The 19,083-nt window shown below is 45.4% G+C and overlaps 1 protein-coding gene across 4 annotated transcripts in view; it reads right to left on the bottom strand.

Annotated features, from left to right (window-relative positions):
- The window catches only part of LOC142564356 (p53 and DNA damage-regulated protein 1-like), a 28,670-nt gene extending 15,354 nt beyond the window's left edge, over positions 1–13,316 (bottom strand). The window contains exons 1-3 of one of the 4 annotated variants that reach the window (XM_075675334.1): positions 13,180–13,316; positions 8,956–9,087; positions 5,111–5,214 (exon numbers count right to left, since the gene is read on the bottom strand). In XM_075675334.1, coding sequence (XP_075531449.1) covers positions 5,111–5,214; positions 8,956–9,086 — 235 coding nt within the window. In that variant the 5' untranslated portion in view covers position 9,087; positions 13,180–13,316. The other 3 variants (XM_075675337.1, XM_075675335.1, XM_075675333.1) reach the window with 3 other exon arrangements.
- Between the last annotated feature and the right edge of the window lie 5,767 nt (positions 13,317–19,083).

The raw sequence follows: 19,083 nt of genomic DNA, 5'->3' as shown, positions 1-19,083 counted from the left end.
CTTCAGGCTGCCGAATGCTCCGAGGGCGCTGAGCCTCACTCTCCCAGGAGGCAGACCACGTGGCTCTCGTACCGACGAATGTCATTAAAAAAAAACACTTGCGAAAAGGCTTAGCATGTTGACAAGTTCAAACACACTACAGCCACCGTCGCCTCTCTCAAGAAAGCCCGCCGCCGACGCTAGCGATCAAAGTCCACGCTAGGCCTACGCTTCGGTTCAAACAAAGGTCTCGAACGAAGCAAAACTGTTAACGCTATCGTCCGATGCCCCAAGACTCCCACGTTGGGCAGTCAGATGTGGGATTCTCCTCCTTGCTCTTGGGACAAAGGAACGACAACAAAGTAGTGCAAACAGTCACAAGGGCATTTATTGCACCTTTCATAGATCAATGCCTGCTAGCCGAGTTGCTATCCACAAAACATGCCGATGGGCACGCGACAAATCTAGGAAGTCCGACTCACCGCGACCGGATAGCGAGCGAATATGTTCGCCCCATGCTGGATCCCAACGCCTGGTCATTCGTGTGTACAATCACGCGAATGGTGGCGCGTTCCAAGGCGGCCACGCGAGACGGTCTCGCAGAAGCATGGATCGGCGCACGCGCGGCACGGCACGTCCGTCCCGCTTGTTGTCCCGAATCCAAGAGAGAGCGCCTTCTGCTCCTGCACCCAAGTAACCCCGCCGGTAGCAGCGCAACACTCGCGCCATCTCTCGCGCTGCGCTTCAACCACATCGACCGCCGCGGGCGTCACGCAGCCACACGGCGAAGCGGGATTGCAGGAGATGGGGGAAAACAAGATATCTGGGGATGCGCGTGAGTCGCGCATCCCCACACGTTTCAGAAACATCGAACTTGCGGCCCGCTTCGCAGTGATTTGTTTTTTCGGCGTAAAGGATGGCAGACCTCTTGAACGCTGCTGTGAACAAGTGCCGAATGATTACCGTATTTACTCGCATAATGATAGCACTTTTTTGTCAGAAGAATTGACGCAAAATCAGGGGTGCGATCATTACGCAGGTTAAATTTCCCGCGAGAAGAAAAAAAAATTTTTTTTTCGTCCCGCATTTGCTGTGGGACACCAAAACAAAGATGGCGGCCAGCGGAGCAGGCCGAACGCGCCGAAGGCGTTTTTTTTTTTTCTTCTTGCGAGTAAATTACGTGCATTGAAACAGTTTCTTCCGTATCAGTAATGAATAATACCGTTAATATCGGCAAGTTTGCGGCAATAACGTAGCCATGTCCACTTTGTGGGGACAGAAACAGATGGGAGCGTTATGCAAAAAAGAAGTGAGGTGTGCAGACAGGACACAAGAGTAGAGAAGTGGACAACACGAACGCCGACTATCAACTGAAGGGAGCACTGAGGAGCGCTTAGCTGCCAGTGACATAGAAACACATGGATGGCATGCTGCGGAAACTGCGGCATCTGTCTTCATTACTACTCTAATATGGCACGTTTCTGCTAAGGGTGGGTGAATATCTTAGCTGTGTTACAAGTGTCGGCGTATGAATAGGGTACACTTTAACGTACCAGTGTAAACGTGGCTACTATCGTTGCCGCTCGCGATTTGTTGCGTGCCCACGACTACACATGAGAAGAATCGAAAGGCGCATTTTTCGTTGTTGACCACAACTATTATAAAGCCTACACATAATAAAGGCAAGTTTGGTTGCAGCTTTTTTTTTAGTCTGGAAGTGCGGAAAGTGATGAAAGTAATGAAATGAGCCATCTACTTAAATATGTTTGGTGCGTGCAGACCGCTTGGTTTGTCATGAAGAGTCGTTCGCGTAGCATTCGACAGATGGTAAGCGCGATCAATATTAGCTAGAGTTGGCACACAACATATCGCTGCGGTAAGTTCGGGGTTCAATCATTACATGGGAAATTTTTAAAAATCTAATTTTGACGACAAAATTCAGGGGTGCGATCATTATGGGAGTAAATACGGTAGTGGACCTGGAGCATGCATGATGACTGAAGAAGCAATGAAGTAATACGTAGCCAGCAGTCAAGTCGAACGTGTCAAACCAATTCCTTTGGTCAAACTATAGAAAACACCCGTGAGCGGTGTGTGCTCTTCCATCAACTATCGAAACCCACCCTCATTAGTGTTGTGTGCACTGTAAAACTCTCAAAAAATGTTGAAAAACCCGTTCGAAAAGCAAAAAAACACGTGGGATAGCGAAAATCTACGGGTAGAGCCATAGAGCAAGTATAAAATTGTAGCTACGTTGTAGCTCCCATTGGTCTCTTTTTCGGTAGTGCCATGTTTTGGTTTCGATTGTAAGTCGACCCCCCCACTTCAGATATTCAAAATTAGAAAAATGGGTCGACTTACAATTGTCTAAATACGGTACGTTGTGCCGCTATATTGCTTCAATGCTAAACACATTACCATCAACAGGCCATATTAAGATGGTTTCTGCCGGATATTTATTTCTCTGAACCAGAAGAAAGTTACAGCATACTGAACTTGAACCGAACCAATAAAGTTAAACCTTTATATAACGAAGTAGGTAAAATCGGCAATTTGCTTAGTTACATCGAAATTTTGTTGTAGTGAAATTCGACCTGTTATGCAAATAAGTGCGGTCACAGATCTATTTTTTTTACAAGAAAAGGGGCTGCAGAATTTTCCGTATTGGGAAATCAGAAAAAGCACATCTGAATGAGAAAACAATTTACTTTGATGAATTTGGGAATCAACAATGAATGGTGCAGTTTCATGCCACGACAACAATATCATCACATCAGCGGTACGAATTAGGCGAAGTCAGTCACGCTCTCACGTGCACTTTGCCCCCGCAGCTGATAGCGCCACCTGCACTGGGACGACGCTATCACGAAAAGCGCCGGCAGCAGGGAGCGAATGCCTTGTCTGCCTATCTTTCGGCGACCTGCTCCAACAGGTCAACCTCAATACTCAGGAGGCAACTCAATACAACAGGAGGCAACCTCCAATACTGAATGTGCGGGAAGACAGCTAACATGATGCAACGCCATCTCGGCATGCCCACTCTTTGCACACGCAGCAGATACCTCTAAGGCAGCGTGCGTGGCTGCGTATGAGCTCAGCCGCACTTACAGCCATGCACAGCCATGGCCAAGATATGCGCCAGAAACCATGAAGCGCCACCTAACCCCCTCTCCCCGCCCCTCGCGGGTGCACTTAATCGCGTTACCGCGAGCAAGCTCCCCTCCCCTTCTTTTTCTTTGCTTGCACGGGAAGGCGGCACTCGTGAAGCCACCATTTTTTTTTGTATCACCCTCCCACACTTTCACTCACACCTCTAGTACACAGTGCGTAGGGTGCGATAGCACCTTATCGCATTTGGACTTTATAGCGAGCATGATGCAGCTCCCCTGCGGGGGTCTCACTTGTCGCGCCGCGTGCGATTTGAGATGCATTTGCAAGCACATGCTTGCAATTCAATCATTTGGCCATCGGCGTCCTCGGAATTTTCTACTTATTGTCTCGGCATTTTTTTGCGGCGGGAGTGAAATTTCGTTGTACTGAAATCGCATATAAACACACTTTGTTATATTGAGGTTATAAATACATGGTATACTGTGGAAATGATGGTATGAAAAGTTACATACATTATATCGAGAATTTCGTTATATTGAAGTTTGTTATGGTGAGGTTTAATTGTATATTTCGACAGTGCAGCACAGTGATTCAAACTAAACAGTCACATCAATATTGAATATGCTGGCTAGTCAATAATAGGCTGCGAAGAAGTGAAGCTGCTTGGCTAGTTGGTACTACAAATAATGAAAATGGCGCATGTCGTTTTTTGTTCCCTCTGTTTGGAAGCATTGAAAAACTTTCATAATGATTCTCATGTTACACAAAAACAAAAGCTGTGTGCTTTCCCAAATGGCTGCTAAGTGCATGAAATTGGTCTTGCTCACATTCGAGGCCCGAGTTCCTTCTAACACTTGGTGCATGTTAGTGGAGAACCCTGTGCGCACATGAATAAGACATCCCTGAACTCTTTATCCACAAATCATAATTCTGATGAAGCAGGCACTGTCTGCAAATATTTTATCTGCAGGCAAGGCATTCTATTCTAAATCTGTGCACAGAAAAAAGGACTTCACATAGTTCGCTCAGCAATTTAACTTGCTTATCTCACAGCTATGTTTGCTACTTCTAACTGTTGTACCTAAACAAAGCCTACGAGGTTAAGTCGGTACTTTTTCCTTGTTATATGTAGCGGTTCTAGCCTCATACACATCTCTGTTCCTGCTACTGTAACAAAGAAGAGTAGCCCGCCTGCACTTCAGCACCATCGCTATTGGTATGAGCTCGTGGTTGCTGCCCTTGGCAGAATGCTTGCGACTGCTACCCATTCGCCTGCCCCCGTTGCTAATAAATCTCTTAGCAAGTGGTGGAGTTGCTGGGTTTCGACGACCCTGGAACTTTGGAGTCGCACTCTACCTCCCATCATGCCCGACGATGCATGCACTCCTCCAACTCCTCCAACAGCGCCGCCCACCCCGATCTGTGCCGGTGCCTTGCGTCAGCGAGATCCCCCCATCTTCTCCAGCTCAGATGACATTTACTTTGAAGATTGGATCTCCTCTTAAGAGCGAGTGAGTGCCCATAACCAGTGGGACGATGTTACCAAGTTGACAAACGTCGCATTATGTCTTACGAACGTTGCGAAACTGGTTTCTAAACCATGAAGCCGACCTCACTTCATGGTTGGTCTTCAAGACCAGCTTTACCCAAGTTTTCAGTTGGCCAGCAGTACGAAAGTTTCGTGCAGAGCAACATTTGCGCACACGATCCCAAGAGGTCGGAGAGAACTTCAGAGCCACATTGAGGGACATTATTGGCCTTCCCTAAGTCCTAAGTAGACTAATACTAAGTCTAAGTCCTAATACTAAGTCCTAAGTAGACTTAGTATTTTACTAGCTATGTTTATAAGTTACAACTTTGTTGATGTGTTTGCTAAGAGTTTTGAGAGCACACCACCCAAATAGCACCTGATTTCAAGTACATTCTAAAAGTACACCTTTATGTATGCTCATATTATACCTGGTGTTGAATGCTTCAGTATGTAAAAGTGAGCAACAGTGCGTGAATTAGAAGCACTTGCCTTGTTCAAGAAGCTCCTTGGTCCGCAGCTTCGGAATTTTCATGAACATGTTCCCGATGCAAACCCAAGGCCTGTGGACATCCTCCTCCAAGTGTTGCAGTGCTCTAAACATGCGAAGATGTCAATGTCAGCACACACAGTGCAATGCACCAGCTGCTCATTCCTCGAGGTTCAGTTTTTTACCATGCTTGAGTATTTAAACATTATTATGATATATTACCACCATTCACGACTGAAAAATTTTGTCATGCAAAAATTTGCTGAGTTGGTTGGACATGATGGACTACATTAACACTGCTGTAAATGATACATACGGCTGCTTTTGCAATGTTTATACAATTTATTGGCTTTCAATAGCCTCTTGGCTGCAAGGTATAATGATGAAGCAAATTTAATGATATTACAGTAAAAGCTCGTTATTCCAACTCATTAATTTGAAATTTTGGATAATTCGAAGCAGCCGCCGCGGTCCGCCCAGCAGTGCATTGAAAGCAATATGTAATGCAGCCCGCTAATCCACACTGAAATCCGCACCGCCACCGATAATTAGAACTCCACACCATCGTAGCAGGGGAGAGTCGCCGTGCGGGCCACGCAGCTTTGCTGTTTCTATCTGCGGCCCTTTGTTCAGGCCTGACTGGAGAGTTTCCGCCTGGCCAGGCATGGCCAACACCTCTGTTGCAGCTGGCTTCTCTCCCGCGAGGTTCCGTATAAAGCTCAAGGGCGATAAAATCATCGCAGTGCACCGTATGATGTATGTGCGAGCGAAAGCATGCGGCAGTGGGCCGGTGAACGCAGCTAAATCTCGCGTGCACGAGCGAGGAAGGCTGGGCAGATGCGCGCCCTCTCCCGTTACTCGCGAGGCACAGGGGTGAGGAGGAGGGAGGAAGGGGAGGGACGTTCTTTTGCAGCGGCTGCTGCTTACGGCGCAGCTACGCGGGCGCTGTATCTTGAAAGCGGTCTGCAAAGTGGCCAAACTGCGCGCCCGCATGGGCTAGGTGTGGGCCTCATCTTCAAAGCGATCTGCGATTTTTGCAGAGTGCGCAAAGTGCCGGTAGCTTCGTATACGCTGTGCTTTCTACGCTTCGTTCGCGCTGAAGTGAGAGCTGTACGAAGGTCAATTCACTCACTGCTTCTGCCACGATACCTCACTCCAGCGTTTTTCAGCGAGTTTCCACGGTCATCGAGCAAGATGTGTTCAGGTTTACCTGTGTGCACGTGACACCGTACTTGTTAATTTAGTTAGTAAGCGAATGTTTACGAGTTTATATGGCTGACAAAACTACTAGGCTTACTTCGTATAGCTATCTATTCATTTGCTGTTGCAATCGATGCTTCACTTTTCGGGTGAAACTGCAACATTTTTTTGTTCTCCGCATCAGTCAGCGTGACGAACGTGCGGATGGAGCACGAGCCATCTCAACGTCGGACTGCGTTGGCCGCATCCGGCTAAGTTGGCTGCGCCAATGCTGTGAAGTATAGACCTTGTTGTTCACGTCGACGTAACATAGCGTTAGTGCGTGCATGCTCACGCCACATCGGACTATACACGCGCCTTAACCGAGCCACCTTTTTCTTGGAATTTCATTAGTTCGAATTTTGCATAATTTGAATTTACATAGCATCCCCGTGGAATTTGAATTAATGAGCTTTTACTGTAATATCAAATGTTTCAGTTCTTGCAATGCAGCTGGCAAGTGAAGAGTAGAAATTTTCTAAATATCGCACTTGGGCGTACGTATACTGTAGAGTCCTTTTATTGTCACCTCCCCACCTTTTGATGTGACCGGCTAAGAAGGTTTGTCGTGGCACATGCTTCTTACCAAAGTTGCCTTTCACACTGCTAAGGACTACCACTACTTGCCTGGTTGGCAGCAGCGGTGCCATAGCAAAACTGGTCATTAAATCTATCTATTTGCAGATGTGGCTAGTGCTAGCACATGCTGCACTCCCCTGTTAGAATGCGCTTTACAAAACTTATGGCACTTCCCCGAGGTAGTGAACGATAAAGCTTCCACAACATCGGCATGGCATTTTATCGCTGCTTCTAATGAACGACACCAGTACTGAGCAGCACCAATGCTGCTGCAGTGAAGTGGATAGGTAAATGAAGCCTCTTCATGATTGGGGCTAAAGCCCCTTGCTCCTGAACTGTTTTTATTGATGAACTATATCATGTTTAAGTGAAGATTGCTATCGCCACATAAAAGCGAGAGTGATGTGGCATCTGGTAGAAAGTATTGGAGCCACAATTTCAACAAAAAAAAAAACGCCACGAGATGGTACAATGAGCATGCAGTGAAGAATACTAGACCCAGCCTCACTATTCATTGAACCATCTTTATACAGCAGAGGACGCACATGCTATATGAGCCAGGGCAGTCGCAAGCAGGAGCTCCATGTGCTATCCCCATTCAAGTTATGGCAGCTCTACCAGCACCATGCCTGCCACAGGCTGCTCTTAAATGTGGCACCAGATTTGTTACCTTTCTGGGAAGTGCGTACAATTGAATCCACATCACATTTCAGAGGAAACATACTTTTCATAAATACAATGCCCTTGATTTCTATTCTGGCTTCGGGATTCAATAAGACAGTGCCACAAGGTTGCAACACACTGCTACCGAAATAGCATGACTTATACCCCAGTAAAATAGGCAAATTTAGTGTTACTTCGCCATCAGTCATATCATAAGCCAACAGACACTTACTCCAAAGACAACATAGGAGAAATTACTTGTTCTTAATAAATGAAATAAAGAAACGATAAATTAAAGTGGATGAAAAAACAACTTGCCGCAGGTGAGGAACAAACCCACAACCTTCGCATTTCGCGTGTGATCCTCTGCCAATTGAGCCACCGCGGTGCCGTTTCCCCATCCACTTCTTGGGTATTTATGTTTCCTAGTAGAACCCTGGGAGTATTAGCCAGCGCCACCACTCACAGACCTTGGTGGCAGACATGGAACATCCTTTTTGCCGCAGGCGTCACGAGAACGTGATCTTTTTGGTTGAAGGCAACTGGTCAATAAACCCACACATGCTACTTGAAGGCATCAATGTTGCTGGATTCGAGACCCTCGTTATGTAATAAACGAGAAGAAAGGGGGTTAACTGAGGGGCCCGATTTTTATTAGTCGTATCATAACTCCAGCGTTTATTATCATCGCCATCAGCATTATTTGTAGGCTGTCAAATGGCAAGGTTTAGTGACACTTGCTGTAGAACACATTTGCCAGCAAATGCGTTCGTCGAACTCACTTCGTTGTGTCAAAACATAGAAGTGTGTAGCCTGAATAGCAGTGCTTGAAAAATAAAGTTATACTCAATGCAGGGTTAGCACTAGTTCCGAACCTATTTTCTTTTTATGTGTGTGTAATTTCAAATAGAACCATCAACGTACCATAAGTAGTCATCTGCAGTTGAAACTTTCATTCTCCTTCAGCTTGCCTTGGCTGCAATACTGTCTTGTATCGGATTGTGACGATTGAGCATGTGAACACACTTGCCACAAATTACTTTATTTACACTACACACTAAATACTGCGCTTACTTATGCAGTATTTAGCGTTATTTTGGAAACATAATACAACAAATACATGAGGTGCATGCTGATCTGCCCATCGACATTGCCTTCAAAGCAGAAGGACCCTTTACCTTCCCATCTAGCAGTACGCCGCCAAAGTGAGTGACATTTCGTACAGCGAATTGCGCTTGCGCAAAGTGTCCCTAAATTTGCCCGTCTGAGCGGGGCATTACCGACTTTCACATGTGCCCACACAGGATTTTAATATCAAATGTCATTTTAATATCCTACAACAAGATGTGGAATGTGCAAGACGTACCTTAGAGCTTCTCTGTTCTTTTGTCGTCGTCGGTCAAGCTCAACCACTTGCTCTTTGTCAGCTAAGATTGTCTCGGCAGTCGATTCAATGTCTGCCAAGTACTGCTTCACCCGTGCTGTTGTAGGATTCATTCTGTGAAAACAATGTGTTTGGCATTTACAAAAGTAGCAGTTAAAAGGCCTCTTTCAGCAAAACATTTCTCCAATAATTATCCAATAGCTGTTAACTTGAACAAAGGCATTGCATATTCCCAGGTTCTATCGGCACAACCAGTTCAATTCCTTGCTTAGCACTACAGCACTGTCTGAATTGCAGAAAAATATTTGCAGCATGCAACAAGAAACATAGCACTGCTAGGATTCTAAGTTAAGCACCGCATCCTCCATGCAGGAAATGCCTCATAATCCACAAAATCATAATATAGATGCAAACTGAAAAGTGATGGACGAAATGTGCTTTGCTCTTCAAGCAAGAGCAGAGACTGCGTAACTACAAGGCTTTCAAGGCTCAAATACAGTTCAATCCATTTACAAGACTTGAATGTAACATTGTATTTATTTGTTATATCCTGAAGGTTAAAATATGTGAACAGACTGAAATACAGGCAACTGCACGAATAAAAAAACTAAACTGAAGCTTACTTGAGTACCACTCCAAGCACCACTGTTTATGGTGCTTACCAACACTCTCCCACTCTCTCGGCCAACATTCTCTACTAACAGCAACAACAAAATTTCTCCCTCATTCTCCTTTTCTTTGATGGGCAGTTAAGCCACAAAACCTCGATCTCTAAAGGGTATCTGCAAAGTATTAGAGCAGTGCACACCACAAGAACAGCTGGAAACTTAAATGAAAGCCCATGCACTCTGCTCCTCAATGGAGCCACTTTGTCCAAATCATGTGCAATGGTGTTACTATGTCATGCACAATCTATGAGGCTCATGTGATTGCGTGACATGATCCTGCAGCAGCGAAAACTTGGAAATTCCTGTGATCCACAGGGTGCACAGAACCACCTCTGAATATACTCTGTGCAATAAGCACATGATGAATAAAAAGAAAAAAAGTTAGGTCCTCAACACTTATGTGGGAGAATGTCAATCATGTGTGTTGGTTGAGGTGATGGGGTCTGCCGTAGGGAGGGTAGCTTGCCTTATTACATAATGGCCACCCATCTTTGCTTCTATATTGGCTACTACACTAGTAACATTTGAAAATTAATCGAGGTAAAACACTCTATGAATGGCGCTTCACAACTTCGACCATATAATCAAATTTCTGACGAGGCTAGGTGAGAAACTCAAAGAAAACACAAACATAGAAACTAATGCACCTTGAGCAGACTTTCTCATGGTCATTTAGCGACCCAAGAATTGTGTTTAATATAACTATACAACATAGCATGAGTGCTTATGTTTCAATAATGTTCTTACATAATAACAGAGAAACACAGCAGTGTTGTAGCAAACCATTGTGACAAACAAAACATAGTTTGCCAGATGTGTCTGTTTCCATCACTCTGAGGGTGATTCCGGTCTAAAGTGTCATGGCCTCCCCATCTGCACTAGAGTGCTGCGACACCATTCCCTCCAAACAATTGTGGTATACCCCATGGCTGGCACCCTACACAAATATTAGTATACATACCAGTGTGCACACTAGAGGAGATGTGTCACACAGATAACTTTGTTATTACAGTGATTCAAAGCATAGATGCAAGTCCCAACGAGTTACCTGCCATAACAAGGTCTTCCTGTGCCTGCTGGTGTCACGCACCTTTGCAACTTTCTCAAGCTCTAAATGGTACTACTACGGATCCAATCAGAAACAAGAAAAAAGGAATTCCTCCTTTGTTGACATTTAATGTGAAGCATCCTCTGCATCATTCTTGGCATATTGTAGGTAGTAGGTTCCTGTCTCACCTCACTTTAATTAAGAGAAAACAGTATGTGACCGATGATGGAATAGAACTGCCGTGGAGTAGTGCCGCCCGCCTGGTACTCCAACCACTAGGCCATGCTCCAAAGGCAGCCACCTCTTTGAAACATTCGGCGCATGCGCCATGTGCCACTTACTCACCTTCTTTTCTCATGCCAGCTCACATTTTCAGGCACCGTGTTAGATTGCACTATTTCGCGGATCAGTCCACATTTTCCTGCACTTTCCTTGGAGCAGTTTATGCTATGTAGAAACTGCGATTTTCTGCCAACTTCATGATTGCCCAAGTTAATAGTGTTTTAAGATTTTTTTTCGCTGGTGTACAAATGCCATCATGGTTTTAGCATACATCACATGACATAGCCATAGGTATGTACGAATGTATGTCAAGTAGTCGCTGATAGCATCCCAATCCATGTTTCTCTTGCTTACGCTCGCCCACTACCCATGTAGAACCCAACAATCGTCATGTCATAAGCTCACATCGAACGGCTGGCATAGATGGTTGTCTTCGTGCTGCTGTCGCATACATGTATGCTCACAACCCACGCACACACTACTACTCAATTTACACAAACACATTGGTTCACCTGGTAACGCTAGGTGGCCAGGTACCTGCAAAATGCTTTGCATAACATCATTTCCCACAGTGCATGGAATCAGCACATTTCTTTACAGATACAGCTTGCACACTGCAGGAAAGTTCTGCACAAGAGGAATAACTGAGATTTACCATCCCTCAGTGAATGCATTAATTTGTGGACATCTTGTTGGCAAGAGGCTAAAAACTCTAAAATGTATTTATAGTGGATAGTGGCTTCAGGGAAGCTTGCCCTTTATTTGATAAAGATTAAACATTATGTGAACCCGATGCACTGCTTGTAAACCTGCCAGAAAATGTGCTGTAAATTCCTGGACGATAAACAGACTGCCCAAACTTAAATATCAATCCAGCCAATGAAACAATATCAAGCATGAAATGTCCCATGTTCTAGTGCTATCATTGCTGTTGAATGGATACCCTTTTTCGATTCACTACAAGAAGCTCAATACTCACGAAGAGTGCTCTTTGCTGCAGCTAGTGGAAGGACCGTCGAAATTCGATCTCCATTTGTTTCATTCTTCGAGAACGGCTCTCCAGTTCTTTCCGCTTGCTCTTCAGCGATTGTGCCGTACCTTCACGCGAATCTTTTCCACGCACGTTTGCAACGGCGGCTCTATCATGTGGTGCAAAATGCGTCACTCGGGGAGTGGACGCCTCGACTCCAAGTCCGCTGCGGTCGCGCTTGAACACAGTTTTCACGGGGAACTTACGTCCCTGCTCCCGCAGTCCGAACCCTTTCTCCCTGTTCCAACCCATATCGAGAAGCATTTGGAAACCGGCGTTGTTCTCGGAAATCCCGTAATGCGTCACGCCCGGTGCGCTATTCCGTCTCAGGTTAAACTGATGCACTATTGAAGTTTCATGAGTGTTCATTTCTGAGGAAGTGAAGTAACTGCCACACACGCGGCATAATTGCTCTGGATGGCGTCGAGAATCGTCAGCCTGCCGCTCCGTGCTCAGAATGATCTCCGCCTTGGCGAGTTTTTCTGACTTACAGAGCATTTCAACGACTTCAACATGCCCACGCTGAGCAGCTAGTTCGATGGCGGTTTTCCCTTGCGCATTTGTCAGGTACTTGCTCGCGCCATTATTTAAGAGATACTGAACGCTGGCTACGGCACCCTCAAAACAGGCACACATAAGAGCAGTCCAACCGAAAATATCAGTGACGTTTACATCAACGCCAGAACCTAGACAACGCTTTAGCTCTAAAATATCACTATTCTGAGCGGCAATGAAGTATTCACTGACTTTTACAGGTTTCACCGATTGAAAATGCAATGTTTTGCGCCCGTGATTTCGACCTGCGCACGTCGAAGTCACCGGCTCGACAACGGCGACTGACGTCGACGGTTGCGACACAGTGTCGTCGTAGAACTTCCTAGCAGCGTCTCCGCTCAACAGCTGCGCTGTGTACGAAGACTCAGAATGAGGGGCAAGAACGGCGTGCGCTTTATCCGCACCTCGCACAAATGCAACTTGCTTAAACACAGACATAATAAAGGGGGTCGTTAGAAGGCCAACACTCCTCAGGTTTCCTTCTGAGAGATTGAACTCGACGAGAGTGGGAAGACAGCATCTACCACAACCTATTACCCGCAGTAACGGTGCTAATAAACATCAACACCGCGAACACGTTTCAAGACCATTGTTCCTGCCTCTTCAATACGAACCATACGTGCCTGAACTACGGTAGAGTGGAGACCAGCGGCGCATCATGGCGGATGCTTTGGACCATAGAGTTTGGACCGAGTATAGAGTTCCTTATCAGTATTCAGAAACTCTATGGGACAGAGGCGCGCGCGACGACGAAAAATACTGTGGCGGCGCTGCCATCGAAGTGTATTGAGCCGCATCAAGGTCGCGCCGTTGGAAACTGCTGGTGATTCTGCTCCGCGGGGTCGTTCGTAGCGCTTCGCGCGCTCCTCTTCGCGATCAGACCGCTCAAATGGTGTATAATTGGATATATATATATATATATATATATATATATATATATATATATATATATATATATATATATATATATATATATATATATATATATATATATATATCATCATCATCAGCCTAGTTACGCCCACTGCAGGGCAAAGGCCTCTCCCATACTTCTCCAACTACCCCGGCCATGTACTAATTGTGGCCATGTTGTCCCTGCAAACGTCTTAATGTCATCCGCCCACCTAACTTTCTGCCGCCCCCTGCTACGCATCCCTTCCCTTGGAATCCAGTCCGTAACCCTTAGTGACCATCGGTTATCTTCCCTCCTCATTACATGTCCGGCCCATGCCCATTTCTTTTTCTTGATTTCAACTAAGATGTCGTTTACCCGCGTTTGTTGCCTCACCCAATCTGCTCTTTTCTTATCCCTTAACGTTACACCCATCATTCTTCTTTCCATAGCTCGTTGCGTCGTCCTCAATTTCAGCAGAACCCTTTTCGTAAGCCTCCAGGTTTCTGCCCCATATGTGAGTACTGGTAACACACAGCTGTTATACACTTTCCTTTTGAGGGATAGTGGTAACCTGCTGTTCATGATTTGAGAATGCCTGCCAAACGCATTCCAGCCCATTCTTATTCTTCTGGTTATTTCAGTCTCATGATCCGGATCCGTGGTCACTACCTGCCCTAAGTAGATGTATTCCCTTACCACTTCCAGTGCTTCGCTACCTATCGTAAACTGCTGTTCTCTTCCGAGACTGTTAAACAATACTTTAGTTTTCTGCAGATTAATTTTCAGACCCACCCTTCTGCTTTGCCTCTCCAGGTCAGTGAGCATGCATTGCAATTGGTCTCCTGAGTTACTAAGCAAGGCAATATCATCAGCGAATCGCAAGTTGCTAAGGTATTCTCCATCAACTTTTATCCCCAATTCTTCCCACTCCAGGCCTCTGAATACCTCCTGTAAACATGCTGTGAATAGCATTGGAGATATCGTATCTCCCTGTCTGACGCCTTTCTTTATAGGGATTTTGTTGCTTTCTTTGTGGAGGACTACGGTGGCTGTGGAGCCGCTATAGATATCTTCCAGTATCTTTACATATGGCTCATCTACACCCTGATTCCGTAATGCCTCCATGGCTGCTGAGGTTTCGACTGAATCAAACGCTTTCTCGTAATCAATGAAAGCTATATATAAGGGTTGGTTATATTCTGCACATTTCTCTGTCACTTGATTGATAGTGTGAATATGGTCTATTGTTGAGTAGCCTTTACGGAATCCTGCCTGGTCCTTTGGTTGACAGAAGCCTAAGGTGTTCCTGATTCTATTTGCGATTACCTTAGTAAATACTTTGTAGGCAACGGACAGTAAGCTGATCGGTCTATAATTTTTCAAGTCTTTGGCGTCCCCTTTCTTATGGATTAGGATTATGTTAGCGTTCTTCCAAGATTCCGGTACGCTCGAGGTTATGAGGCATTGCGTATACAGGGTGGCCAGTTTCTCTAGAACAATCTGACCACCATCCTTCAACAAATCTGCTGTTACCTGAACCTCCCCAGCTGCCTTCCCCCTCTGCATAGCTCCTAAGGCTTTCTTTACTTCTTCTGGCGTTACCTGTGGGATTTCGAATTCCTCTAGGCTATTCTCTCTTCCACTATCGTCGTGGGTGCCACTGGTACTGTATAAATCTCTATAGAACTCCTCAGCCACTTGAACTATCTCATCCATATTAGTAACGATATTGCCGGCTTTGTCTCTTAACGCACACATCTGATTCTTGCCTATTCCTAGTTTCTTCTTCACTGTTTTTAGGCTTCCTCCGTTCCTGAGAGCCTGTTTAATTCTATCCATATTATAGTTCCTGATGTCCGCTGTCTTACGCTTGTTGATTAACTTAGAAAGTTCTGCCAGTTCTATTCTAGCTGTAGGGTTAGAGGCTTTCATACATTGGCGTTTCTTGATCAGATCTTTCGTCTCCTGCGATAGCTTACTGGTTTCCTGTCTAACGGCGTTACCACCGACTTCTATTGCGCACTCCTTAATGATGCCCGTGAGATAGTCGTTCATTGCTTCAACACTAAGGTCCTCTTCCTGAGTTAAAGCCGAATACCTGTTCTGTAGCTTGATCCGGAATTCCTCTAGTTTCCCGCTTACCGCTAACTCATTGATTGGCTTCTTGAGTACCAGTTTCTTCCGTTCCCTCCTCAAGTCTAGGCTAATTCGAGTTCTTACCATCCTATGGTCACTGCAGCGTACCTTGCCGAGCACGTCTACATATTTTATGATGCCAGGTTTCGCGCAGAGTATGAAGTCGATTTCATTTCTAGTCTCACCATTCGGGCTCCTCCACGTCCACTTTCGACTAAGCCGCTTGCGGAAAAAGGTGTTCATTATCCGCATATTATTCTGTTCTGCAAACTCTATTAATAATTCTCCTCTGCTATTCCTAGAGCCTATGCCATATTCCCCCACTGACTTGTCTCCAGCCTGCTTCTTGCCTACCCTGGCATTGAAGTCGCCCATCAGTATAGTGTATTTTGTTTTGACTTTACCCATCACCGATTCCACGTCTTCATAAAAGCTTTCGACTTCCTGGTCATCATGACTGCATGTAGGGGCATAGACTTGTACCACCTTCAATTTGTACCTCTTATTAAGTTTCACAACAAGACCTGCCACCCTCTCGTTAATGCTATAGAATTCCTGTATGTTACCAGCTATTTCCTTATTAATCAGGAATCCGACTCCTAGTTCTCGTCTCTCCGCTAAGCCCCGGTAACACAGTACATGCCCGCTTTTTAGCACTGTATATGCTTCTTTTGTCCTCCTAACCTCACTGAGCCCTATTATATCCCATTTACTACCCTCTAATTCCTCCAATAACACTGCTAGACTCGCCTCACTAGATAGCGTTCCAACGTTAAACGTTGCCAGGTTCAGATTCCAATGGCGGCCTATATATATATATATATATATATATATATATATATATATATATGCCTTTCTTTTTCTTATTTCATTTTATTTATTTTTAGTGCCGCTTGGTGATTGCTCGTGCATTGCGGCCGCAGGGTCGGTTTTCATTAGAGGTTTAGAATAGGGCCCCAAACGTTTTGGGGCCCCAAAGAAATAGCGTCAAAGGCACTGCGCATGTGCGAGACGCAAACTGCGTTTGGGTTTCGCGTTGGGAACGTTTTCAACGATTTAGCGGTAGCCCAAATAGCGGCCCCAAAAGCTTTGCACCGGCAAACATGGTGGCACCCATCGAAGCGACGGCTCTAACCACGGAGGAAGGAAACTCAGCAGAGGCCCTGACGTCACTCTTTGTGAAGTTAAAGTGACGCCGGAAGTTGGCGTTCTCATAGCGTTACTCCGCCTATCGGGCCAGCTCTCCTCTCTTGTTTACATTTCTCGCGAAACCACGCCGCGCTGCGCGCAACAGGGCGTCTCAGACGCGCGCGCTCCGCAGCAATACTGAACAATCGTAAGCACGCTAGCATGATTCCGTCAAAGAGGGCAAAATTTCCCGTGGATATTCCTTCGTCCGTTGCCATTGCCGTGGCGCGGTACATTGCGTACAGCGTTGCATGCGCGTTCATTTCACGAACGTTAGTTCCTCCTGTCCCACCTGGCCACAGCAACATCCGGTAGAGCACGGTCCATATAACGCAGCGCAACAAAACACAGAAACCAACGAAACCTGCCCGCACGGCGCCTTCGCCACGGTACGAAACCTACGGAGCAACACGCGTGAGCGCACAGAACACGGAGTTTCCTTCCTCTATGGCACAGAAGAATAACAAAGCCGCCATTGTGGCCCGAAAGGCGTGGCCGCTACAGCAAAGAAATAAAGAACAGCAAAAGAAAGGAGAACCTACTACGTCATGTTCTTCACACTTTTCTCCTAGCGCGCGCAGGGGGTAGGACCTTTCCTTAGTTTCCTTCCTCCATTGCTCTAATCCTTGCACCAAACTGGTTTCGATTCGTGGTAACACGTAAAGTTCGCAAGCTAGGAGAAGTGACTGCGGTTATTGCTTCCTCCCAACTAGCGTGTGTTATGAACTTTTTTTGCCAACAGCGCATGTATGGTGATGTATGCGATAAAGTTGTATATATGTGTGGGTCCTTTGCTCGAAATAAGGATTGCAAGTTAGCGCCTGTGTGTGTCACGTCTTCCTTTCGTCCTTGTCTTTTCACGCGCTATAAGCCTCACGATGTCATACCAATAAGCCCAAATCACTGCATTACTGAGATATTCGCCGTCGATCCTTACTCTTTAGCGTTCCCAGTTTAATAGCTTGAATACTTCTTCCATGTATGCAGTGAATAGCATTGGAGAGATTGTATCTGCTTGTCTGACCCCTTTCTTTACAGGTATCTTCCTACTTTTCTCATGTAGAATTAAGGCAGCTGTGGAATCTCTGTAGATATTTTCCAAGATATTCACGTAAGCTGCCTTTACTCCTTGATTACGTAATGCCTCTATGACTGCTGGTATTTCTGGTGAATCAAATGCATTTTTGTAATCTATGAAAGCCACACAGAGAGGCTGATTGTACTCTGCGGATTTCTCGATTACCTGATTGGTGACATGGATGGTATCTATTGTTGTACGCTTGATGTGATCGTAGTGTGGTTAGTACCTTGCGTTGTGTACGCTATAGTTAAGAGAGGCAATTTCTTTTTTTCGGGGGGAGGGGGGCTACTCTTAATTAATTTGGCACACGGTTATTTTTGTGCAATCTCGAAACAAAGAAAAGTGAAGACATTTGATACTAAGGAATTCTAAGTCCAAATTTCTGCTTGTAAGGTGACGGCGTCCATGATATGGGACCAAAAAGGGATCACCTTGGACTATATGTAAGTGGGTGCTACAGTAACAGCAGTCAATTATTTTTCTCTGATGGCAAAATGAGGCAGGTCAGATTGACAGGCTTTTAAAAGCAGGTTTACCCTATAGGTCATGCATGTCATGGCCGAATCCATCCTTTAAAAGTTGAAGAGCAGCTTGACATGGACTTGCCAACCAGACGCAACAGGAACAGACGCCACTAGAGCTGAGCCTGCCATATATGCATAAATTTACCCACAGCCTGAAGAACATGCCTGCTAGATACGGTGCCCCAATTTTTTTTACACGCCTCTCAAATTAGCGCAATTGTGTTTTCGTACCACGAGACAAGGATGTATGAAAAATCATGCCAACCATTCTGTGCATTGTGCTGTGGAGTGGCCTGTGAGATACCTGTCAGCTGTTGTAGGTTCTATGTGGGCCAACCAGGCCAGTGCTTAAAGGGGATAAATAGGATGAGTGAGTGTTTCATGAAGTTATGTACACATGAGAATACTCATGACTATTTGAGGAAGCATTCAAACAATTTAATTAAACCACAGGGTGCAGCACACTTTGCAATGCCTGCTCACGTGAGCCATGCTTTCGCACATTATGATGCTGCATGGGCAGGAGTCTCAACAAAAAAGCACGAGCTCATGAAGGTATATTTTATCAGAAAGATTTTGCACATCCTAATAACACTTTAATTCCTTATATTCCCCATAGATGGACTAGATTAAGGCCAATTTGTAGCATTACTAGACAAACTAGCATTGTCACAACATCCGCGTCTTGCGTGTGTGCACAAAA

Source organism: Dermacentor variabilis, chromosome 11 (assembly GCF_050947875.1).
Source record: "Dermacentor variabilis isolate Ectoservices chromosome 11, ASM5094787v1, whole genome shotgun sequence".
NCBI classification, from domain to species: Eukaryota; Metazoa; Arthropoda; class Arachnida; order Ixodida; family Ixodidae; genus Dermacentor; species Dermacentor variabilis.
This window is presented reverse-complemented; position numbering and strand designations above follow the sequence as displayed.